At 42.0% G+C, this 26456-nt stretch overlaps 1 protein-coding gene across 3 annotated transcripts in view; it reads left to right on the forward strand.

The window, feature by feature from the left end:
- The window catches only part of RASSF5 (Ras association domain family member 5), a 151688-nt gene that overhangs the window by 121959 nt on the left and 3273 nt on the right, over positions 1–26456 (forward strand). For all 3 annotated transcript variants that reach the window (XM_073587256.1, XM_073587258.1, XM_073587257.1), the window contains one exon: positions 25638–25753. In XM_073587256.1, coding sequence (XP_073443357.1) covers positions 25638–25753 — 116 coding nt within the window. The remainder of the gene's footprint in view (positions 1–25637; positions 25754–26456) is intronic.

The raw sequence follows: 26456 nt of genomic DNA on the forward strand, positions 1-26456 counted from the left end.
AAAATCACCAGCAGGGATAGAGGAAGTCGGCTGTCTTAAATCCAGTCTGAAACCCCAAATCTCCAATCGTCCTCCTCATTATCAGGTGGCAAGCCTCTGTTAATCAGATCAGCTCCATTGCCTCCAGTAACCACCAGAAGGAGCCCAGAAAGAGAACTCGCAACCCCTCTGTCAATATTACCAGCTCCACTACCTTCAGTAGTAACCAGAGCTAGGCCAGAAAGCGAATTCACAACAGTTGTCCTATCGACTACCGTTGATGCGGATCTATCTTAAAGCACTAAGCTAATGTATGTGTGGACCACTGCTGATACATGAACAGTGGGTACGGAAAATATTCAGATCCCTTTAAATTTTTAACTCTATGTTTCATTGCAGCCATTTGGCCAGTTCCTTTGACCTCATGATTCTCATGTGGTCTGACATGCACTGTGAGTTGTGAGGTTTTATATAGACAGGTGTGTGCCTTTACAAATCAAGTCCTATCAGTTTAGTTAAAACACAGCTGGACTCCAATGAAGTAGTAGAGCCATCTCAAGGAGGATCACAAAGAAATGGACAGCAGGTGACTTAAATATGAATGTATGAACCAAGGGTCTGAATACTTCTGACCATGTGATATTTAATTTTTTATTTTTTAATAAATTTGCAAAAATTTCTACATTTCTGTTCTTTTTCAGGAAAGATGGGATGCAGAGTGTACATCAATGAGAAAAAAATGAACTTTTTTAAATTTACCAAATGACTGCAAAATGACTGCAATGAAACAAATTTAAAGGGGTCTGAATACTTTCTGTACCCACTGTATATGTACATAGCTTGGATTGTTGTTCAATATCAGAGCGACACCTCTAATTTTGATGTACAACTACTAAGGAAGGTGTTCAATAATATTGAGAACCCAAATCTATCAATATTGATATCAACCTGACTAATAGATGGTGATAATTGTAAACTCCATTCATGTCATATACTGTTAAGAAAGTTAGATAGTAGAGATGTGCGAGCACTAAAATGACCGGATGCTCATTATTCGAACCAAGCAATTTTGGATGCTCATTTCGAGTAACGAGTATAATGGGACCATTTTTCCGGCAGATCCTACAGGATAGTCTGGGGGGCAGTAAATATGTTGAAATGGATGGGGAAAATGCTGAATGGAAGGAGAGCAGCATGGGGAAGACTGCTGGAGCATCTCTGACTCCCAGATCACTGTTGAGAACAATGGTGTCACACTCTTACTCCAATTTAAGGACTGACAATAAAACATTCAAAATCGATGAAAAGTTTGAGTTTACAGGAAAACAAATGTTAAACATTATTTCCTGTATAATGAATAGTATATAAGGCAAAATTTAAAAAGGATTTTAAAAAATGGCTAACCCTGCCTTCAGAGGTGCTGGTGGTGCCACAGCTGTGTTGGCGACTTCCTTCTCTGCTTCTGCCCTGTTGTTCCACTGAGCTCCCGCTGTCAGGTGGGAAAGCAATTAGTAGTTTTTCTACCAGCTTGTGCTTGTATTCACGCATTTTGCGATCCCTCTCCTGTGATGGAAGTAATGATGGTACGTTGTCCTTGTAGTGGGGATCCATCAAGGTGGCCACCCAGTAATCTGCACTGGTAACAATACGGGCAACTCTTATTCCGCAGGCACTGCAGCATGTATTGGCTCATGTGTGCCACGCTGCCCAGAGATGACAAGCTGTTCTCGGTGGGAGGTATATAATCTGGGTACTCTGTATCCCCCAACCACTCTCCAGTGATTCCCGTGAGCCGATCTGAGTGCCACCCTGCTGTGATCACAGTTGTTCCTCCTCCTGTCTCCTCATCATCATCCCCCAAACAGTCTCCTGACTGTACAGTTGGGTACCTGGCTGATGTTGGGACAGTAAACCACCCTCCGAGCCATGTGTCGACGACTGTGTGAATTGGCTCTACTCCTTCTCCTGCTCCTCTTCCACCTCATCCATGATGGCTTGAATTGTTTTTTTTCCAGCAGGCATATACGTGGTATAGTAACACAGATGATGGCATCATCAGCGCTGGCAATATTGGTGGAATATTTAAAGCAGCGCAACACAGCACACATGTTCCGCATGGAGGCACACTCATTGGTGCTGAAGTGATGTTGCTCTGCAGTGTTGCAGCTGAAACTCCACTATTTCCAGCTGCTGCTGCTCACACAGTCTCTCCAGCATATGCAAGGTGTTCCACCTTGTTGGTACGTTGCATATCAGTCGGTGACCGGGAAGGCATAAATAATGCTGAAACGCAAACAAGCAAGCAGCATCAGGATGAGAATGCCAAAAGTGCACACACATTTCCTGCACTTTCAGCAGTAGCTCCGACTTGTTTAGGTAGTTTTTCAGGAAGCTCTGCACCATCAAGTTTAGCACATGCGCCAGGCAAGTAAGGTGCGTCAAACCGGCTAGGCCCAGAGCTGCTATGAGATGTCGCACGTTATAACACATCAGGCCGGGCTTGAAGGTCACAGGCACCAACCACTCAGCTGTCTGCAGTTTGATCACAGTCCACAGTTCCTGTGCATTGTGGGATTTGTCCCCGAAACAGAGGAGTTTAAGAACAGCCTGCTGTTGTTTCCCCCTGGCTGTGCTCAAGTTGGTAGTGCAGGTCTTCCTGTGACCAAATGAGGAAGCGGTGGAGGAAGAAGAGTAGGAGGAGGTAACCTGGCCAGATAAACGTCCAGCAATACTAGGTGGTGGTAGCACATGAGCTAGAAAGCCTTCCACCTCTGTCCCAGCCGCCACTACATTTACCCAGTGGGCAGTTAGGGAAATGCTATGTCCCTCACTGTGCTTACTGGTCCACGTATTGGTCGTCATGTGGATCTTGCAACTGATGGCGTTACACAGTGCACCCTTGATTTGGTCTGCAACATGTTTGTGCAGGGCAGGAATGGCCTGCTTGGAAAAGTGGTGGTGGCTGGGAACAACGTACTGCGGGTCAGCCACCAACATCTGTTTTTTAAAACTGTCTGACTCCACAAGTCAGAATGGCAGAATTTCAAAGGCCAGTAATTTGGAAATGCTGTCATTCAGGACCATGGTGAAAATAACTTGGCACTCAACTTATAGCGTCCAAAAATGAAGTAAATTTTATTTAGGCAGTCTGCACTGAGGCCGGTTAGCTCAGTGCAGACTGCCTAAATAAAATTTACTTCTATTCTGGACGCTATAAGCTGAGTGCCAAGTTATTTTCACCTTTGTGCTTTGGTTTGGGTAACCTACTTGTGCACCCTGCAGTAGTGCCACGCTATACTATACGTCATTGAGGACCATGGCTCGTGGGTGACGAGGTTGGTATATCCTCTTTCTCTCAAAGATTTGAGGAATGGAAAGCAGAAACATTTTCATGGTATGGTGTGGAGATACTCTGTAACACTGTGTGTGGCAGTGGTGGTGATGCGGTCACATACTCACTTTGCGGGGAGGCAGGTTGCGCTGTTGATCGTCAGCGAGAGGATGCGGCTGAGACCGTAGCAGAAGAGTTAGCAGGAGGGAGCTCAGATCTGCCATGCTTTTTAAGGTGTGTACCCACTTCACCATGTACTTGTAATTCAGATGCCTAGTCATATAGGTGGTGCTCAGGTTCAGAACATTTATACCTCACTTCAGGGTCTGACAGCACCTGTCGCTTATTGGCAGCCCATTACCTGAAGAAATGCCACGCAAAGGAGCTCTTTTGAGCTGTCTTTGGTGTGCTTATATCAACATCGAGGTGGGCAGTAGCAGCCAATATACTGGCTAGGGACTGCCCGCTGTGCCTTTGCACCCTGCTAACTTTTTTATATGCTTGTGTGGAAGCTTGGCCACCTCCTCTTTCTCCAATCTGTGCACGTCACTAGGATGGCCTCCACTCCTTGTGGGGTCTAGGACCTCATCATCCCCCGCATCATCTTCTACTCTACCCTGCCCTCCTTGCCAGTTTGCACACTGCATAAAGACGATGCAGTTGGCAACTAAGTTTCGTCATCATCTGACGGTGCGGTGAACCACTAACCGTGTGCACTAGGCCTCAAATGTATTCCTCATCCAACCTAACCTAGCAAGTGGTTGGGCATCAGGGCACTCAGTCTCTTCGATTTCTGTAGCAAGGGCAGGTGGATGTGCCACATAACCCCAACGGAGTCATCAAAAAGTAGAAGAGCCTGTGCATGACTTGAGGCTCAAACTGCTTGGCTGATTTGCAAGGTGGTGAGGTGGAAGCTGGATGACCATTGTCCTCAGGTGCCAACTGTGCACTTTCTGCACTGGACCAGGTGGAAGATAATACGAAGCAACAGGAACCACTCTCAGTCATCCAATCTAGCACCTTTTCAACATCTTGTGGCCTCACCATTCGTGTAGAGGAATTCAGGCCCACGAAAGAACGCATAACGTCCTGTCGCCTGCGTGCACCAGAGAAGGTTGCACGCAGCAGGTACAGAACAACCACGTCCTCTCCCTGCATCAGATACACCACCACAATCAGCAGCTACACCAGCACCACCACAGCTATGCCCCTTATTTGATGCTCTCCTAAAAAACACACACCAGTCCAGAAAAATTATTTTTGTGGCCTAGAAATGGCAATATAACACCTAAATGTACCACAGAGCGCATAATAGAATATGGATGAGTAATTGAATTCGGAAAAATATTTCACGCCTGTTTTGGAGTGTTATGTGCCACTGAAATGTACCACAAAACAAGTAATAGTATATGGATGAGTAATTGATTACAGGAAAATGTTTCAATGCTATTTGGGAGTGTTATATAACACAGAAATGTACCACAAAGCACCTAATACTCTATGGATGCCAATATAGTCAATTTCTTCACCCAAAAAATAAAAATGTGGTCAATTGTCGCAGCTATATATTTAGAAACGGACTGCAAAGCCCTAATCCCTGTCTAGAAACTGTATTCAGCCATGCTCCCTGCTCTTGCAACTTTCTCTCCCTCGCTAAGCTAAATGTAGATTGTATCTGTTACAAACAGCAATGCACAAAATTATCCCTTACAAGGACTGTTAGTATGTCAATTCAGCTTCAGCACCAGTATCAACACTACAGGACTCTGATTCGTTAAACTGTGTCACATACACGCCTGGACAAGCATTCTCTCCCTCCAACTGCCACAGAGCTGTGCAATGGCGTCAGTGTGCTGAACCGGTGGCGCCTGTCTTTTTATAACCCCTGATGATGTTACACGGCCATCCAATCACAGTAATGCCACTGCCAAGATGACTACAGCATTACAGTGACTTGCAGGCCATCCCCGCATGCTTTTTTGCTGTCTAACAGGAGTCAAACATGCGGCCGAACACCGGCTAATGCTCACTGAGTGTTGAGCACATTCGAACACACAGATACTCAAGTGATATCCAAGTATCACCGAGCACATTCGCTCACCCCTAGTAGACAGCAGTGTCTACTGTCTGTCTATTGTGGTAGTGTATTAAAAAGGAGATATTACCCTACCTTTTGTTTATGTTTACACATTTTAATAGATATTTAACAAATGTTGATTTTAATAGAATTCTCACATACTGTATTTGCTGTATAAATTTGGTCATGAGCTAGGTGGCTGGACTTGGGGGGCAGGTGAAGAGGACAGGGATTAGAATGTAAGTAGATGGTGGTCAGATAGGGGAGAGGTGAGGTTAGAGAAGGGCAGAGGCTGGTGAAGAGAAGGTCTAATTTATGTCCGTCTGTGTAGGTGGCTGTAGCGGACCACTGATTGAGGCCAAAGGATGAAGCAAGTGACAGGAGTTTAAAGGCTGCTGACTGTCGGTTGTCAGTGGGGATGTTGAAGTCACCCATTATGATGGTGACAATTTCAGCAGAACAAAAGCGTAGAAGCCAGGTGGAGACTTATTATTTCTTTATATAGCATCATTGATTCCATGGTGCTGTACAGGGTTACATATAAGATACAAATAGCACATCCAGTAAACAAACTAACAATGATAGACTGGTATAGAGGGAAGTATATGCCAAATAAATTAAAAATCAATCTTTATTAACATTATTAACACACAGTTTAAAAAAAAAAAAAAATTTTTCTAGTGGGTAGACACACGAATGGACCTGAAGGCACAGGAATAAGTTATCCCAAATTTTGCACCTTTTACTTTATATTTTTTATCTTTTGTAGAATATATTTGAGGAGCGTTATATATAATATATTTTTTTCTCTACACTGTTATGAGCTTTGCGTTACCAAAAATGTAGCATTTTTTATGAGAAAATAAATCTTTCACTTTATTCTTATGGTTCATTGAAGCATCTATATTGTTATTTAGCATTAGTGCTTATGTATTATAGATAAAATGTCCTGAATATTTATAGATACTTACTAGTTCTATTTGAACCCTTTGATTAATATATCAACACACTGGTTGAAAAAATTATTTTGTTATCTACATTGAACCACATAAGCACCAATAGTATCAGATAAAATAATTTTACAAAAAACATACTATTTTTTCATTTCTTCTCTCTGATTACCATATATACTTGTGTATAAGCTGACCCGTGTATAAGCCGACCCTCCTAAATTTGCCACAAAAAAATGGGAAAACTTATTGACTCGCGTATAAGCCTAGGGTGGAAAATGCAGCAGCTACTAGTAAATTTCAAAAATAAAAATAGATACCAGTAAAAGTAAAATTAATTGAGACATCAATAGGTTAAATGTTTTTTGAATATCCATATTGAATCAGGAGCCCCATATAATGCTCCATACAGTCCATGATGGCCCCATAAGATGCTCCATACAAAATACGCCACATATAATGCTGCACAAAGGTTAATAATGCCCCATATGCTGCCCCATAAAGGTTATGGCCCCATAAGATATTCCATAGATTATGCTCCATAAATTATGCCCCATAAGATGCTCCATAGATTATGCCCCATATGCTGCCCCCATAAGATGCTCCATTGATTATGCCCCCATATGCTGCTCCATAGATTATGCCTCCATATGCAGCTCCATAGATTATGCCCCCCATATGCTCCATAATTATGCCCCTATAAAATGCTCCATAGATTATGCCCCCATATGCTGCTCCATAATTATGCCCCCATATGCTGCTGCCGCTGCAAATAAATAATAAAATGACATACTCACCTCTTGTCGCTGGGGACCCGGTGCCGGTGTCCTGAGCAGGCGGTGACAGATTCTGATGTCACCGCTGGCTCAGGACCCCGGCACTGGCGATATTTACCGATCCCCATTCCATGGCTGCGCGTCGCTCTTTCTGCCTGGTCCCTCTGTCAGTGACGTTCAGGCAGAAGGCGCGGTGCGCATTACCTAGGTCACTGCGCCCTCTGACCTGAACATCACAGACAGAGGACGTGGAGGAGAGGACAGCAGCGTGCAGCGATGGAGCGGGGACTGGTGAATATAGCATATATTTACCCCCTGGCACGGTCTCTGCAGACCCCCTGCTTCTCCTGGTCTCAGGCTCCATCCTTCAGTGGTCACACTCATTAAAGTCATAAATATGCACATATTCATGACTTTAATGAGCGGTACCATGTGACAGCTGAAGGAAGGAGCCCGAGACCAGGAGAAGCAGAGGGGCTGCAGAGACCAATCCGGGATGGGGTAAGTATGACCTAACACCCCCGCTCCCCCATCCCCGCCAACCCCCTGGTATAGGACTCCCGTATAAGCCAAGAGGGGGACATTCAGACAAAAAAAATGGGCTGAAAATCTTGGCTTATACGCGAGTATATACGGTACATTGTTTTTCATCTAATTCAATTATTAGCTCATTATTTGGGTATAGCTTATTCCTTGTGTCTTCAGGTCCATTGGTGTGTCTACTCACTGAATAATTAAAATAACTTTTTAAACTGTATGTTAATAAAGATCGATTTTTAATTTATTTGGCATATACTTCTCTTAAATTTATAGGTATAATGATATTTTGGAAGTGCCTTATGTAATTAGGTCCTTGTGGGCTTACATTCTACAGGATGATGGGAAAGGAGAAAGTAGGTTGGGGGCTTCCAGTAGCTCTGGTGGTGTTGAGGTGGCAGCGTGGTCATTGCAAGTTGTAAGCTTTATTGAAGAAATGGGTTTTCAGGTTTCATCTGAAGGATCCAAATATGGTGGCTAATCGGATGTGTTGGGGCACAAAATTCCATAAGATAGGGGATGTTCTGGAGAAGTCTTGGAGGTGATTTGGTGAGGAACGAGTAACAGTGGAGTAGTGAAGGAGGTCTTGGGAGGACCAGAGATTATATGAAGAAAGACATCAGGAGATATACGGAGGAGAAAGGTTATGGACGGCTTTGTAAGTCAGTGTTAGTAGCTTGAACTGGGTACGCAGAGGAATTAAGAGCCAATAAAATGATCTGCAAAGGTGGGAAGCAGGGGAGTAGTGAGGAGAGATGAATTAGCCAGCCAGCAGAGTTAAGGACAGACTGGAGAGGTGCAAGTGTGTTAGAAGGTAGGCCACGGAGGAGGATGTTGCAGTAGTCGAGGTGGGAGATGATGAGGGCATGCACAAGTATTTTAGTAGATTGGGGGGGGTTGAAGAAAGGCCTGATTCTGGAAATATGTTTGAGCTGGAGGAGACAGGAGGTGGAGAGAGCTTGGATGTGTGGCTTGAAGCACAGGGTATAGTCAAGGGTTACTCCAAGGCAGCGAATTTCTGGTACAGGGGAAAGTGTGACGTAATTTATTGTGATGGATAGATCAGGTAAGGAAAATGCGTAAGATAGAGGAAGGATAGTGAGTTCAGATTTGTCCACATTGAGCTTGAGGAAGCGAGAGAAGGAGGATATGGCTAATAGACATTATGGGATTCTGGACAAAAGAGAGGTGACATCTGGACCGGGGAGGTAGATCTGAGTGTCATCAACCTACAGATGGTACTGGAAGCCATATGACTTTGTGTTATCCCAGGTCAAGGGTATAGATCGAGAAGAGTAGGTGTCCTAGGACAGAGCCTTGAGGGACTGCAATAGAGAGTGGGCGGGATTAGGAGGTAGTGTGGGAGTAGGAGACACTAAATGTGCAGTTGGTAAGGTATGAGGAGATCCAGGATAGTGCAAGGTCTTTAACACCAAAGGAAGAGAGTATCTGTAGCATTGGTCAATAAAGGTAATGGCCAGGCCAGGGGGAATGGTATATGACGGCCAATTGGAGGTTGAGGGGAGATTACAAATGGACAGAGTGCACTTCAAAAGATGGGAAAATAAAGGAAGATGGAGGGGAAATTGTGTTGAAGGTGTTTGAAAGGAGAAAACCCATTCCTCTACCATGGCTGTTGCCAGGTCAAGGCGTGTGGGTGAAGTGAAGGCCACCGTAGCACAGTGCAGCAGGAGAGGCCATGTCAGAGGGTGTCAGCCACGTTTCGGTGGGACCCAGGAAGGAACGGTTGAGAGAGGTAAAGAGGTCATGAATGACATGGAACTTATTGCAGATGGAACAGGCGAATTCCATAGCGCTCCAGAGAGTGGGAGCAATGGAGTGGGGCAGTCAGGGGAATAGGTTTTATAGTTAAGAGATTTTGGTCATTTCTAGTGGGTGCGCAGTGATATTAAGGAGAAATAATGGGGGGTATCAGCTGTGGAGGTCCAGGATTGGGAGATATGTCACCAACTCTGAGGAGAAGCAAAAAGAGAGCAAATGGAATACATATACTATGTACTGTATGTTTCCTTTATATGACATACTGTATCTAAAGACCTCCATACACATTAGGTATCTGTCAAACAAATGATAATTCAGCAAACAGATATCTCTCTTGAATACCCCATATGCAGGAATACTCAGATCAGCTAAGCATTTCTTTGTTCTCTATAACAGAACCGCTGAAAGACTCCTCTGGCAGTGGCTTATATCATTGCAGAACAAAAAGGATCGGTTATTAGAATTCAAACATTATGTAAACTTCTCCCCCAACATCGTTTGATTCTGTCGGGAAATAGTCACCAGACCCAATACACATTAGACTGTTGGTCGATTCCGAGAATATTGGCAGGGTCTGATGGCTTTAGTCTAATGTGTATAGGGGCCTTTAAAGGGGTTGTCTGGCTTTAGGGTACAAGTCTGCAGTTACTCTATGTGACTGCAGATTGGTGAATGCTTACACACTGTGAGGATTCTCTGGTGCCAGTGGCAAGTGCATGACCTCAAGTATGTAATTTATATACATGCGGCCACATGCCGACTATATGTGAGCGGCCACCCATAATGCAATTGTATTGAGAGAGGCCAGACACGTCTAGTCGGAATGTGACTGGAACTATGGAAATTGCATACTTGCGATCACATGAATGCCCACTTCCAGAGCAGACACAGGAGAATCGCACTGTGAGGATTCACAAGTCTGCAGTCACATTTAGTGACTGCAGACTTGTACCACTTTTACCCTATAGCTGGACAACCTCTTTAAGTGACAGCTGTTTGGTCCTCCGATACAGGGATGAGGCTGCAAAGATATTATTCAGAAAATTCCAATTAACATTACACTTTAGAAGTATTTATAACAAATTTAAGTGTACCTCTTAATTAGATTGAAAAACTATTGTAGTGCAGAGGTGTGCACAATAAAAATGTTTTCCCATAGTAATTTAATAGCGTATTCTTCTTCTACATAGCAGCATGGATGTCCTTGGCCCATACCACAGCCTGCTCTGTCTCCTCAGCTCCCATATCTAGCAGAAAAGACTGGAATGTGATTCACAAGCACTGGCTCCCTTGCTGCATGCAGGAGTCTAATGGCTGTTCAATGAGTGCCGATAGACTTTTTTCAAATCATTTAGTACTTGATTACACAGACTGACAATAACGATGGGGACAAAACTATCGCTAATACGATATTTCTGTCCCTATACAGTACAATGTTATCAAGAGTTTTCAATAAAAACACAAAAAATCTTTATTGCCATATACAAATAGATAAAAGGCATTACAAATATAGACAATGCATTCCAATAAACACCAAAAACCGGGATGTGTGACGCCAAGCTATCAACCTGAGTCAAAGATTAAGTATCTGTAATAGCCATGATGACTTTCCCCAAATGGTAACCCCCCCATACAATCATAAGTTAATCCACAAAGTATCCAACAGGAAGTCCTTTGGCAATTTGATGGGACCAGGCTAACCATATAGCCTCCATATTATCCCGCATGTCATGCAACCAATATCATAGGACTAATCCAGAAACCAGAGGGAAGGAGGGGGAGAAAGAGGCGAGTAAATACTCACACCCAAGGCTCAGCAGTAACGTCCCGGGACACCCTGACACGTGTTTCGCTACTCTTCATTCACTTTATCGAGGGGAAGTGTGTGGTGAGTGGCCGCATAGGACCTTATGGTGATTGGTCATGTGACCATCAGCTGACCCGCTTACAGAGCGCTGTGTATAGACGGCGCATGCGCCGGTCCCCGACACCCACGAGCCCCGAACATCCGGCAAGCGAGCGGGGGCAAGTGAGACCCCAGTCACATACCGACACAAGCCGTGCCGGATGATCCGGGCCGGGAGAAATTGGGTGAACGGCGCAGGCACACCACAGCCAAACAAGGTCCCAGCAGAATGAAAAAGCAACAATGCAAATACAAAAAATAATGATAGATGGATCGTTCCCCATCAGAGTCCGATGGATGTACAATAGTATTTGTTTCCATAAATCTCCTATCGTCATCTTCATTTTCAAGAGGATCCACCATTTCATATTCATTATAGAATTACTTTCATTCGCAGATAAAATGTTAAAATAGTAACAGATAACTAAATAAAGAAAAGAAAAACACAAACAATTAAAATCACAAATAAACAACACACACCACAATAGAAAATACAAAATGGAGGAAATATATCACTATGCTGAATAGCATTATAGAAAGGGGCCAAAATTAAGGGAATCGTTCAGGCCAGCAGGCTTCATGATCCTCTTGAAAATGAAGATGACGATTGGAGATTTATGGAAACAAATACTATTGTATATCCATCGGACTCTGATGGGGAAGAATCCATCTATCATTTTTTGTATTTGCATTGTTGTTTTTTCATTCTGCTGGGACCTTGTGTTGCTGTGGTGCGCCTGCGCTGTTCACCCGATTTCTCCCGGCCCGGATCATCTGGATTTGGTGTTTTTTTCCTGAGGAAGGAGTTCTGTGAGACTCTGAAACGCGTAGAATAAAGACCACTGTATTAATAATCCGAGTTTTTAGTGATGCGCAGCGCGGATTGTCTGACCACATTTTTCCTGTTCTGAATCTTCTATGTTGGTCCCTCGTGGATCTGTGGTTCTGCAGCAGCGAATCCTCCATTGCCTGTTACAAAACGCCATTTGGTGAGTGTATTACTTGCAATTGTTATCTGCACACTGGATAATGCACTATTGCGCTATTTCTCTTTTACAGCAATCTTAGTATATGTCCAGGTTTGCACACAATGCAGCAGGGATTTTGGCCTAATCCTCTATACAGATCTTGTCTAGGTGCTTCAGGTTTCTGGGCTGTCCCTGGGCAACACTGAGTTTCAGCTCCCTCCAAAGAAAATATTTTTTAATTGGGTTCAGGTCAGGAGACTGGCTAGGCCACTCCAGGACCTTCTAATGCTTCTTACGGAGCCACTCATTAGTTTTCCTGGTTGTGTGTTTTCAGGTCATTGTCATGCTGGAAGACCCAGCCATGACCCATCGTCAATTTTCTTAGTGAGGGAAGGAGGTTGATCAACAATTACTGGGATTTTTGCCCATCCCTCAAGGCAAAACTGCTCCAGCTCCTTCAAGTTAGATGGTTTCCTCTGGTGAGCAACAATCTTCAAATCTGACCACAGATTCTCAGTTGGATTAAGGTCTGAGCTTTGACTAGGCCACGCCAAAACATTTACACATTTCCCCGTAAACCACTTGTGTTGCTATAGCAGTATGCTTTGGGTCATTGTCTTGTTGGAAGGTGAACCTCCGTCCCAGTTTCAAATTACTCAGACTAAAAAGTGTTTTGCTAAAGACTATCCATATATTTCACATCATCCATCTTCCACTCAACTAAGACCATTTTCACTGTCACTGCTGCCGAAAAATATCTCCACAGAATGATCCTGCCACCACTGTTTTACTGTGGGGATGGTGTTCTTGGTGTGATGAGCTGTGTTCGTTTGGTGCCTGACATAGTGTTTTCCTTGGTTGCGAAAAATTTCTATTTTGGTCTCATCTGACCACATCACCTTCCTCTATATATTTGGGAAGTCTCCCACATGTCTTTTCACAAACTCAAAAAAGAGCCACACAATTGTTGTAAATACAGGCTTTTTTTTCTGCCACTCTTCCATAAAGGCCACCTCTATGGAGTGTATGGCTTATTGTGGGGTATGGACAGTTACCCCAGTCTCTGTTGGTTACCCAGTAGTTTTTTCAGGGTTACCTTTGGCCTCCATGCTGCATCTCTGATTAATGTTCTCCTTGCCTGAGCTGAGAGTTTTGGTGGGTGTCGCTCTCGCAGATTTGTTGTTGTACCACTTTCTTTCCATTTGATGATACCGTACTTGAGGTGCTTCGAGGGACCATCAGAGAATGGGATATATATATATATATTTTTTTTTTTTTTTATAACCCAACCCTGACTTTTACTGCTCAACAACTTTATCCCTGACTTGTTTGGCGATCTCCTTGGTCTTCATGGTGGTGTTTGGTGAGTGGTGCTTCTTGCTGAAAGGTGTTGCAGCCTCTGTGGCCTTTCAGAAAAGGTGTGTATATTTTGAAAGACTACATATCCCTTAAATTAGAAATAAACATGAGCCCAATACTTTCAACAAAACACAATGCGGCAATCCATGGAAATAAGCCGCCATAATAATATTATGTTCCGAATCCAAGTAGTATAAAAATATCAAAATCCTTTATTAAATGCGAGCACAGAAAATATATATAAATAACCAGCAAAGTTGCAGATGACGAATAGACACCAATTTTAAGAAGGCAGGTAGGGGTGAAAAAAAAATATATAACAAGACTGCACCTGTATATAACATTAGCCAGGATAGTTTGTAAAATATGCCGACACGAGGGCTGTTACAAATGCCAAATAATCGCCAAATAGGCTGGACAAAATATCCTCAGGGCAACCAGCCGATGTGTAATCAGGCAATAGGGCTAATGATGTCAAGCAGAATCCATAACATTCATCTTAAGTTACATCATATATCAGCGACAGTCATATGGAAAAAGCTTACCAGGTGGTGCACAGTTACCCCCAGCCGTGGAACAAACCTCCGACGTACGTTTCGCGCTCAGGAGGCGCTTTCTCAAGGAGATGAGGCTATAATGAACTGCAGGACCTTATGTAGTCCTAGTAACGGTCACATGAACTTATTTCTGTGTCCCCTGTAGGTGTATGGACAATTTCCATATATACCATCTACTCATTGGGGATTTTTGAAGATATGCTTATTAACATCCATTGTTTCCGTTTTTGAATGTTATGGATTCTGCTTGCCGTCATTAGCCCTATTGCCTGATTACACATCGACTGGTTGCCCTGAGGATATTTTGTCCAGCCTATATGGCGATTATTTGGCATTTGTAACAGCCCTTGTGTCGGCATATTTTACAAACTATCCTGGCTAATGTTATATACAGGTGCAGTCTTTTTTTTTTTTAACCCCCACCTGCCTTCTTAATATTGGTGTCTATTTGACATCTGCAACTTTTCTGGTTATTTATAGATATTGTCTGTGCTCGCATTTAATAAAGGATTTTGATATTTTTATACTACTTGGATTCATTTGCTCCCTTTTTTCTCCTAAATTTGTATATCACTTAAATTGTATATTGGTGGACTAACCTTCACTAAGCATGTAACTTACGAAGGTAATTGCTTGCACCAGAAATTTTTAGGGATTTCATTGCAAAAAGCGTGACTACCTATGCACATACCAATCTTTAGCTATTTGATCCAATAAATTTAATTTATGCCTATATTTTTCTCATTTCAATTCACCATAGTAGAATATTTAGTGCTGATGCATCACACATAAATCGGATTACAAAAATATTTAAACACAAGTTGTAATGTAACAAAATAGGTAACAAGCCACTGTATATACAGCTCTGGCAAAAATTAAGAGCGATAAATTAGGATACAAATCCAGCTCACCAGACATGACATTCCAACATCGGAGCACGAGACCGCTGTGTCCAGGCGCTCAATCCAAAGTAATGAAGATAAATATCCAGCTCCACGATATAGTGAAATATAATTCTTTATTCACTTAGTTCATGCAAGTGAGGTTAAAAGCCAGCATAAATTACAAGGCATGTGATCTACGCGTTTCAAGTGACTAGGCACTCTTAATCATGATTGAGTGCCTAGTCACTTGAAACGCGTAGATCGCAAAAATTAAGAGCCCACTGCAGTTTTATAAAAATCAGCTTCTCTACATGTCTGACAGCCATTCCATTCCAGTGTCAGTTGAATTCCAACCAGAGTACACCTCATTCTACTTAATGTGCTTCTGATTAGGTGATCACCTGAACCAAATCATATTTAACGAAGGAAAGTATAAAAAAACTCTGCTGTAGTGTTCACAATCCTCTTGCAATAGGACAAGCTGGATGGCAAACATTGTACTAGTAATATCCCAAAAATAATAGGAATGAAAAAATAACTTTTAACCATGTCAAAGGAGTTGAAAAGAATAGTCGAGTGAGGAAAATAAGGGCTCAATTCTGGCTTTAATAGAGGGATGCACTGAGCATCATGTTGCCTCCATCCTTAAAATTTCTAAGACGGCAGTCCATTACAACAAGGTCAAGCAGCAGACATTGGGGACAATAAAGCTACAGACCGGCACAAGGCGAAAACGACTCTCCAGTGACTGGGATGACCACCATCTTATTTGAATGTCACTCAGCAACTGCAGGATGACATCAAGTGACCTACAAAAGGAATGGCAAATAGCAGCTGGGGTGAAGTGCATGGCAAGAACAGTTTGTTACAGGCTCCTAGAGGCAGGGCTCAAGTCATGTAAAGTTAGAAAAAAAACTTTCATAAATGAGAAGCAAAGGAGAGCAAGGATGAAGTTTGCCAAAGACCATAAGGATTGGACCATAGAGGACTAGAGTAAGGTAATATTCTCTGAGGAGTCTAATTTTCAGCTTTGCCCAAAACCTGGTCATCTAATGGTTAGACGGAGACCTGGAGAGGCGTATAAGCCACAGTGTCTTGCACCCACTGTGAAATTTGGTGGAAGATCAGTGATGATCTGGGGATGCTTCAGCAAAGCTGGAATTGGGCAGGTTAATCTTTATGAAGGACGTATTCATCAAGCTGCATACAAGGTTATCCTGGAAAAACAGTTGATTCGTTCTGCTCAGGCAATGATCCCCAACTTTGAGGACTGATTTTTCCAGCAGGACAATGCGCCATGTCACACAGCTAGGTCAATTGTTTGGATGAAGGACCACCACATCAAATCCCTGTCATGGCCAGCCCAATCTCCAGACCTGAACTCCATTGAAAACTGCTGGAATGTAATCAAGAGGAAGATGGATAGTCACAAGCCATCAAACAAAGAAGAACTGCTTACATTTTTGTACCAGGAGTGGCATGAGGTCACCCAAAAGCAGTGTGAAAGACTGGTGGAAAGCATGCCAGGACGCATGAAAGCGGTGAATAAAAATCATGGTTATTCTACAAAATATTGATTTCTGAACTCTTCCTGAGTTAAAACATTAGTATTGTTGTTTCTGAATGATTATAAACTCGTTTTCTTAGCATTATTTGAGGTCTGCAAGCACTGCATTTTTTTGTTATGTTGACCATTTCTCATTTTCTGAACATAAATACAAAGTTTAGTGCTTGTAAATTCAAAGACATGTTGTCAGTAGTTTATAGAATAAAAGAGAAATTTACATGTTACTCAAAAATATGCCTAGAAAGGGAAAAATCAGACAAACTGAAAATTTTGTAGTGGTCAAATTTTTGCCAAAGCTGTATATATGCACCTTGAAAAGGATCACTACCAACTCCACAATAACAAAAGGAAATCCTAACTGTCAGCACTAATCATTTATATAGGCTGACTGGACACCCGTTATAGGCAACATATGGCTTCAGGGGTGTGGCTACAGAGCAAGAGGAACAGAGCAATTCAATTTTATATATTTAATTCAGAAAGACAGTATTTATAAAAAAAAAAATATACAAAGCTATAAATTAGGAAAAAACAATACGGTATACACAATTACATAAAATAATAAGGATAACAAAAGAAAGTACTAAACCTGGTGTCTCAAAAACACTCAGGGCTTAGCAGAGGGAAATACTCCTTAGGAAAATGGACAGAACCCACAGCAAGCTGTACCTTCCAGGACTGAAAAATTCAAAAACCCAAATTCTACTTATTATTAGATCATAGTTACGCCCACATACATCTTCCTTGGTGAGCTCATATGGTGGCTGGTTGTGGGATGTGGTAGATCTGTTATAATATTGAGGGTTTCTAAGCACTGTGCTGTGCTTAGAAACCCGATGTGTACCTTAGTTACGAGCGCGCTGATGCAGGGAGCTGGTAACCAAGGTACACATCTGGTTTCTAAGTGACGTGCGCTGCCTAGAAACCCGATGTGTACCTTAGTTACCAGCTCCCTGCATCAGCGCGCTGGTAACTAACGTACACAGCGACGCCGGGCTCTCGGCGTCGCTGGTGCTGATCGCTGGTGAAGCTGTCTGACAGCTCACAGCGATCATGTAGCGACTCACCAGCGATCCTGACACGTTGATATCGTTGTCGGGATCGCTGGTGAGTCGCTATGTGTGACGGGGCCCTTAGTCTTGGTGACTAGTTCCCAGAGTAGATCTCTACTGTAATTATCACTGCAGGGGGTCCCTAATTCAATGGATGTTGAAGTGTCAGCTCTTTTTCTCTCACTTCCCCAGATATAATTAAGCTCATATATGAGGGTGATATATTCCCTCTCATAAGAGGTCTTTTTGGATTTTAATTTTCTCTATGACACTATGAAATAAAATATATTGTTAAAACTTTTAATAGGACATGCACAATTTAGTATAGTCATTAGAATCCAATTTAATCATTTTAGTATTTAGGCAAAAAAGAGCTTTTAAAGATAACGAAAGAATAAACCAAAATGTCACGAACAAGCAGCAAATCTTCATTGATGGGTATTGTTGGATAGTGCTTGTAAAAAATAAGCACTTCAGTAATTTACAATTTCTTAAATTCACCATCTGTTCTCACAGTTTTTGTTCACTGCTCATTGCCAAGGGGACCGGCCATAACTGCTAGACTGCACAGGCACTTTTGTATTGAGCTTGTAAGCACTGCACGAAAGCTAGATGGTATCGCAGGTAATGACTAATCCTTGTTAGCGTCATTGCCACTGCCCTTCTAAAGTCTAACACATCATGGCTGTTTAGAGGATGCCCTTTATTAGTTCATGGGTTTCTGAGATTTGTCTAGGGCAAGACACTGACTAGATGAACCTCACAACTGGGAAATTCCCAGTTAGTAAAATTTTGCACTGGAGATTAAGAATACATCATCTTTTATTTCATCATGTTAAAAACTTCCATATAACATCTGTTACATCCCATCTCATTCCAAACTGGAATAGTTCTTGTGAACAAGAATTGCCAACTACCGCATGTCAACACGCTTTGACATTTAAGAGATGTTCTATAGAGATCTTTAAAACACGTTTTTAACATGATGAAATAAAAGACTTATTTATATTTTCAAGTGTGGAACTTTGGTAATTGTGGCTTGCAACAAGCTGTGGGCCAACAGCTTCTGTGGTCTGCAGATTTGGAACCAGGTAGGATACAATCTAAAGTCCAAATAGTGGTAATATCCACCAATGCTTTGCTATTTTACTCCCAGCCACCCCCAAAATGTGGAGAAATTGGAACAAATCATCCAGATCTCGGCTTTTGGTAGTCTATAAAACCATTATTTTGAGCTTAAAGTCATTTCCGTTCCAACACGTGACCAGCTTTTATGCTGAAATTTGTACATTATTTTGATCAATAATTTTGGCAGCAAACGCTGAGGCACTAGAATACATTAGTCATAACGTTATGTGCGCTGCTAAGTCAATGGAGAGAAAGGAACAACACGGAAGAGGACCAGTAATTGTACCTGTGTGGGCGAAATATAGAAGAGAGTAATAAGTGAGTGGGTGCACTGTAGCGTACAAGCAACAGGATCAAAAATCAGGAGGCGGGCACCACCGTCACATAGGAACAAGTGATTCATTTAACTGGTTGGCAATTCTTCACTTATTGAATTTAAAATTATTGAATTGAAATGGAATCCAAAAGGGAGAAACTCAAGATTTTTTTTTTAACTTAACGAGATGTTTCTTTTCCATATGCATTTCATCTTTAGTGGCAGGAGTGTTTTTTTTTTTTTACATATTTTAAATGTAAAATAAAAATGATTGGATAATCACATTGCCTAGTTAAAATCATTATGCTAGGCTCTTACTCATTATGTGATGGGTTACAAAGAAGACGATTGGAAGTTCCCTTTAGGTCTCATTCAGACGTCCGTGTTGCATGTACATATTCTATCCATGTTTTTCACAGATAGAACATGTACCCATTATAGTCTATGGGGCTATTCAAATGTCCATGTTTTTTCAGTAGTATGGATGTAAAGTGCAAATACAAATTTACGGGTCCGTGTGTTTAACAAGGTAATGCCTATCCATTACTAACTCCATAGATTGTAAATAAGCACACAGCCAGAATAAAGTCCTTTATTTGAAATAAAAACACACAGTTTTACGTTTTTAAAAAAAGTTTTACTCACCTTAATTCATTTCACAGGAGAATGAGCTGCTGCAAGCACTGTGTCTGTGATTAGCGGTAACATCATCGAGGTTACCGCAGGTCACTAAGACTGCATTTTTTGCCCTATTCGCTGTGAGCTGGGCCGATAAACTACGGTGACCTCAGTACGATCACCGCTAGCACTTGAGAGAAAGTCTCACTGTGCTAGTGTTGCTCTCACAGTGGTTACCTCAGTTAATCAACCCGACTGACAGTAAAATAAGCTTGGAACGCAGCCTCAGTGACCTGCGATAACCTCAATGACGTCACGGCTAGTCACACTCGCTTCAGCTCATTCTCCCATGATATGGATTACGGCGTTGGACAGTATATCGGACAGGTGGGGGATATGGTTGTTTTTTATTTTTAATTTTTTTTTTACAGGAGACCAGGGCTAAAATGGGAATGGGCATTAGGTGAGTATTATTATTGTTTTCTTTCTTTTTTACAAGGGACGAGGGATTCAATTGAATGGGTGTAGGATGAGTATAACTTTGTTTTTTATTTTTAAATAAAAAAGTAATACGGTAACGGTGTGTATTTTTATTTCAAATAAAAGACTTTATTCTAGCAGTGTGTTTATTTACAATCTGACTATGGGGTTAGTAATGGAGAGGCATTTTATAGACACCTTTCCATTACTAACTTGTAGGCTAGATGTCAGCGGCTATAAAACAGCTGACATCAACCCCACAAATATTAACCCCACTTGCCACCGCCAAAGGGCAAGTGGGAAGAGTTGGGCAAAGTGACAGAATTGGTGCATCTATAGATGTGGCTGTGGCTATTATTAGGCTGGTGGAGCAATATCCATACCAGCCCTCAGCTATTTGTTTTAGCTTGGCTGGTTGGTTGTCAAAAAATGGGGGGGGACTCCACATCATTATTTAAAATTATTTAAATAATTAAAAAAAAAAATAACGAGGTGGGGACCCCCTCTATTTTTGATGACCAGCCATGATAAAGCTCAGCTGTGAGTTGCAGCCCGCAGCTGTCAGTTTTGCCATGCTGGTTATTAAAAATAGAGGGGAACACACACCGTTTTTTATTTATTTATTGTGCAGCCGCCATCTGCTCTCACTGTTATTAGTGGCAGCAGACGTAGGATGATGGGAACTGTACTGTCTGATCAACCGACGCCAGCAGCTGCTGGCTCATGCAGCGTGGGAGCCACAGCTCTGACCGTCGGTAATGATCTTACTGCCGATCAGAGCCAATGTTTTCCGCACTGTCATGCAGATGACAGTGTGGCAAACAATGGATGTTTGGGCCCCCCATACTGTTCTGGTTCCTGACCCAAACTGTTTTTAACTGTTAGGCCGAACCCGAACTTCCAGGGGTTCGCCCATAACTAACTGTAATTTATTTATCCAAATGTGAAAATTATTGATGAAACATGAAACTGATGACCCAATGACACTGATAGCATTTTTTTGTGGGGGTGAAAAATATTGATATCAGAATGAGACCTTATCCTGGATCTCATTTAAGGCATGATTTATTTTAGAGAAGGAAGCATGTTGAGTCTCCATTTAGAGGGAAAACATAGCACAAGATCTTCTTTAGGCCATGATGCTGCAAAATCTTAACCCTCCATCTTCCATCTGAAATCTTGTTCAGTAGAGCCACTTGAGGTACTGGTACTGCAATCACCTAAAATCAGACTCACATTAAAAGTCATATATTGGTTTACAGTAGACCTGGGCAAACTTTCTGTGTATCTCAGAAAGGAAACCAATTTCTGTCAGTGACCAAGGATAATTATCTGTCACAACTTGTGCAGGGCCCAACTAGAGGGACAGCCCTTCTGGACTTAATTTTAAGCAACAGGCCAGATAGAATAACAGAAGTACGAGTCGATGGGCACCTAGGGAACAGTGACCACAATATAATACAATTCCACTTGTCCTTCAGTAAGGTGCCCTGGAAGGGGGTTACGAAAACGCTGAATTTCAGGAAAGCAAAGTTTGATCAGCTTAGAGAGGACCTTCGCCGAATTGATTGGGACAATGTCCTCAAAAATAGGAGCACAGAAAATAAATGGGAAATATTTAAATCAATTTTACACACCCACTGCGAGCTAGCCATACCGTACAGAAATAAAAGGGCTAGGAACAGGAGAACACCAATGTGGCTAAATAAGGATGTAAAAAGGGCAATAAAGAACAAGAACAAGGCATTTAAGAAGCTAAAACAAGAAGGCAATGAAGAAGCATTAAAAAGTTATACAGAAAAAAATAAAATGTGTAAAAAACAAATACATTTAGCAAAAGTGGAAACTGAGCGACTCATTGCTAAGGAAAGTAAAACAAACCCCAAACTATTCTTTAATTATATAAACAGTAAAATGATTAAAATTCATGGTGTTGGCCCTTTAAAGAACAATGAGGGTGAAATCATAGAGAGCTATGTGGGAAAAGCAAATGTTTTAAATACTTTTTTCTGAACAGTGTTCACACAGGAAAAGGATTTGCCAGGGGAAATGCAGAATGATAATGTAAACTCCCCATTAAGTATTACCTGCCTAACCCAGGAAGAAGTGCAGAACCGCCTTAGTAAGATTAAAATTGACAAATCACCAGGCCCTGATGGCATTCACCCTCGGGTATTAAGGGAGTTAAGTAATGTGATAGCCAGGCCTCTATTCCTTATATTTAAAGACTCTATAGAAACAGGGTCTGTTCCTTTTGATTGGCGGCAAGCAAATGTGGTACCAATATTCAAAAAGGGGTGTAAAAGGGAACCTGGAAACTATAGGCCGGTACGCTTAACATCTGTTGTGGGTAAAATTTTTGAAGGGTTTCTAAGGGATACCATTATGGAATATCTCAATGTTAATAAATGTTTAACTCCATATCAACATGGATTTATGAAGGATCGCTCCTGTCAAACTAACCTGATCAGCTTCTATGAGGATGTAAGCTCTCAAATGGACCAAGGAAAATCATTGGATGTCATTTATCTCGACTTCTCTAAAGCATTTGACACTGTCCCACATAAAAGATTGGTAAGTAAGATGAGAAATCTTGGGCTAGGGGAAAATGTGTGTAGATGGGTAGGTAGCTGGCTTAGTGATAGAAAACAAAGAGTGGTTATTAATGGTGCTTACTCAGATTGGGCCAGGGTTACTAGTGGGGTACCACAGGGTTCTGTATTGGGCCCCCTACTATTTAATATATTTATTAATGATCTAGTGGATGGCTTACACAGTAAAATATCAGTATTTGCAGATGATACAAAACTATGTAAGGTAGTTAACACAAAGGAGGACAGTTTGCAACTACAGACAGATTTGAGTAAATTGGAGAATTGGGCTGAAAAATGGCAAATGAGGTTTAACACAGATAAGTGTAAGGTTATGCACATGGGAAGGAGAAACAGATGCTAAAATTACTTACTAAATGGGAAACTGCTGGGGAAATCAGACATGGAAAAAGACTTAGGCATCTAAGTCAATAAGAAGCTAAATTGGAGTGCCCAATGTCAGGCAGCTGCCACCAAAGCAAATAGGGTCATGGGATGCATTAGAAGATGTCTGGGGACACGAGATGAAAACATAATTCTCCCTCTGTACAAATCACTTGTCAGACCACACTTGGAGTATTGTGTGCAATTTTGGACGCCGGTGCTCAAGAAAGACATTACTGAACTTGAAAGGGTTCAAAGGCGGGCTGCTAAAATGATAAATGGAGTTGGTTCACTACAATACCCAGAAAGGTTATCAAAATTAGGTCTATTTACTCTAGAAAAGAGAAGACTTAGGGGAGACCTAATATATATGTACAAGTATATCAGAGGGCAATACAGAGATCTCTCCAATGAACTGTTTGTACTAAGGACTGTGACAAGAACAAGGGGGCAGTCTCTTCGTTTGGAGGAAAGACAATTTCTGCACCAGCATAGAAGAGGGTTCTTCACGGTAAGAGCAGTGAGGCTCTGGAATTCTCTTCCTGAGGAAGTGGTGATGGTCAACTCACTGAATGAATTTAAGAAAGGAATGGATGCTTTGCTTGTGAGTAACAGTATAGAAGTTAACGAATAACAGAATATTATAGGTAGATGGTTGACCCAGCTTAGGGGGAAGGAATTTTTTTTCCTATGGAGAAAATTGGATTAAACTCTGTGGGTTTTTTGCCTTCCCCAGGATCAACAATGCAGAACAGCTGCACTAAAAATAGGCTGAACTAGATGGACATAAGGTCTTCCTTCAGCCTTCAAAACTATGTTATGTTATCTGTGCTCCACATCTCTAACGTCTCAACTTTTCCAGTATCTACATTCTCGGGATGCAGATACTGGTGACTACAATGATGGAAGGAGCAGTCAGCTCAGTCTTCCACCATTCAGCCTGTGCGACTGACTTAGCATAACAGGTATGATGACACCATTTGATTGCACCTGCTGTGGAGCCTCAGTGTGTATAACAAAGACTGGAGCAGCATGCTGGGCGCGAGGTGAAGTAGTGGTTTTTGTTATTCACTTGTGGATGGTATATGTGAGGCCATCATCATGTGTTTGGGGCATGTGAGGGTCATACCATGGAGTTATTTAGTCTCCATTTGGGGACTGTGTGGGATCATACTTTGTTATGGATATCATAATGTGCTGGTGGGTTGTGAGGGATCATAACCGTGGGGATGACACTATATGGGCCATCAATCAGTGTTGGGGGGCTGTGATGGTCATCATTCTGTATTGGAGGGCTGTGGTAGCTGTGTATTGGGGGCCATTGGGAGGGTCATCATTATGTACATAGGGAGATGCAGGGGATCATACTGCATGGGTGTCATTCTCTTTGTGCGGGATAATTTTGTAGGGGCTTGGGAGGCCATCATAGTGTTGGAAAGCTGTCAGGATCATACTGTCATCTGGAGATCATACTGTGTCTAGTATCACACTCTTTTTGGGAGGCTGTGGGGGTGTAATACTGCGTGCAGGGCTGTAGAAACCATCATACTGTGTGGGGGTGGCTGTGGGGTTCGGAATACTGTGTGGGGAACAGTGGGGCCATGATAATGTGTGGGGGATGTGGGATCATACTGTTTTGGGGAGGAACTGTTGATCATATTGCAAGGGCTAAATAACAGGAGCAGTAAGATTTACTGCTTTTTATAAATGTTATAAAAATCAGTAAATGATATGGTTTTGATCTCACTAAGAAGTAATAAAATTAATCTAAAATAATAACAGTAATAATACTTTATTGTTATTATTGAATAGAATTTCAACATATGGTTCAGCCCTCCGCAACAGTTACGGTCTCTTATGTTGCCCCCTGGGATAATTGACAAGCCCTGGTTTATAGTGTACTATTCTATATAATGAGCAGCTTCCCCCTCTTATCTAAAACCACATGTTGGCTCTTTAGAACCTTTGGTTATTGTGTAAAAAAAAAAATTAATTTCTCGAATGGCTATTCTAGAGTGATTTAATTATTGCAGTAACGTATACATTTGCGAGTGTGATTATTAGTAGGACACTAAGAAGAGGATGTAAATGTGGCAGGAAGGAGGCAGCAGTATCTTGCTGTGTATCAGACCTCATTCAGATGGCCGGAGCGCGGCTGCATTTTTGGGAGTAGCTCATGGCCATGAGACTTCTGTTTCCTTGAACCGTGGGAGATTTTGTTCGTTTGGTGATAATGTGACCCTGGTATGGCTGTCAGAATGAAGTCTTAAAATTAGCATTTATTAGTGAAATATCAAATCTCAAAACACCCCACTTAGCTAAAATATCAGTACAGCTTATACTTGTACAATATACATTCTGGTCATTACAATGTCTAACACTTGCAGTTCTCCAGTTCTCTTTCAGAAGCTTGCGCTAACAGAACATCCGCTATATTTGCGGCTTTTAGCTGGACCAGAAACTGAAAAGCTCAGCTTTGTACTAAAAGAAAATGAAACGGGAGAAGTTCAAGTGAGTATTTTATATAAAAACATCTCTTTCAGTGATCGCGAGCTTAAAGGGAATTGACCACCAAATTTTTGCTACCCCGTCTAGGAGCATAATGTAGAGGCATAGACCCTGATACCAGTGATGTGTCATTTACTGGGCTGCTTGCGGCAGTTTTGCTAAAATCACAATTTTGTCTCCTGAAGATTTACCAGGTTTCTGAATGCAGATCTCTGTATAACTCCCCCCCCCCCCACACACACACACGCACATCGCTGATTGCCAACTTTTTACGTAAGCTGCGCCTGGCAGAAGGCGGAGGTGAGGACGTGGCTATACAGATATCATGAATATGGAGGACTACATGGCAGCAGGGTCCGCTAGTCCTCGAATAATATTGATAAAATGTTGACTTTATCAAAACTACAGCAAGCAGCCCAGTAAGTGACATCACTGGAATCCAGGACTGTTTCTTTATATTATGCTGCTCTCATATGTTAGGTGGTAAGTACCTTGACAGTGAATTTCTCATCACGTTCCACCCCCCCAATCAGCTGTTCTCGATGTCGGGGGGCGGAAATGCTCAATTGCGGCCCTGCTCTGTCTTATAATAGTGGCCGTCGCAGGGAACGGCACCTCTGCCACCTACTGATTTGAATAGGAGGCAAATGTTCAGTATCCTGCCGTGGCCACTATTAGAAAACGGAGCAGGGCCGCAATTGAGCAT

This window comes from Dendrobates tinctorius, unplaced genomic scaffold (assembly GCF_039654945.1).
Source record: "Dendrobates tinctorius isolate UK_male_01 unplaced genomic scaffold, ASM3965494v1 ptg000098l, whole genome shotgun sequence".
Classification (NCBI taxonomy): domain Eukaryota; kingdom Metazoa; phylum Chordata; class Amphibia; order Anura; family Dendrobatidae; genus Dendrobates; species Dendrobates tinctorius.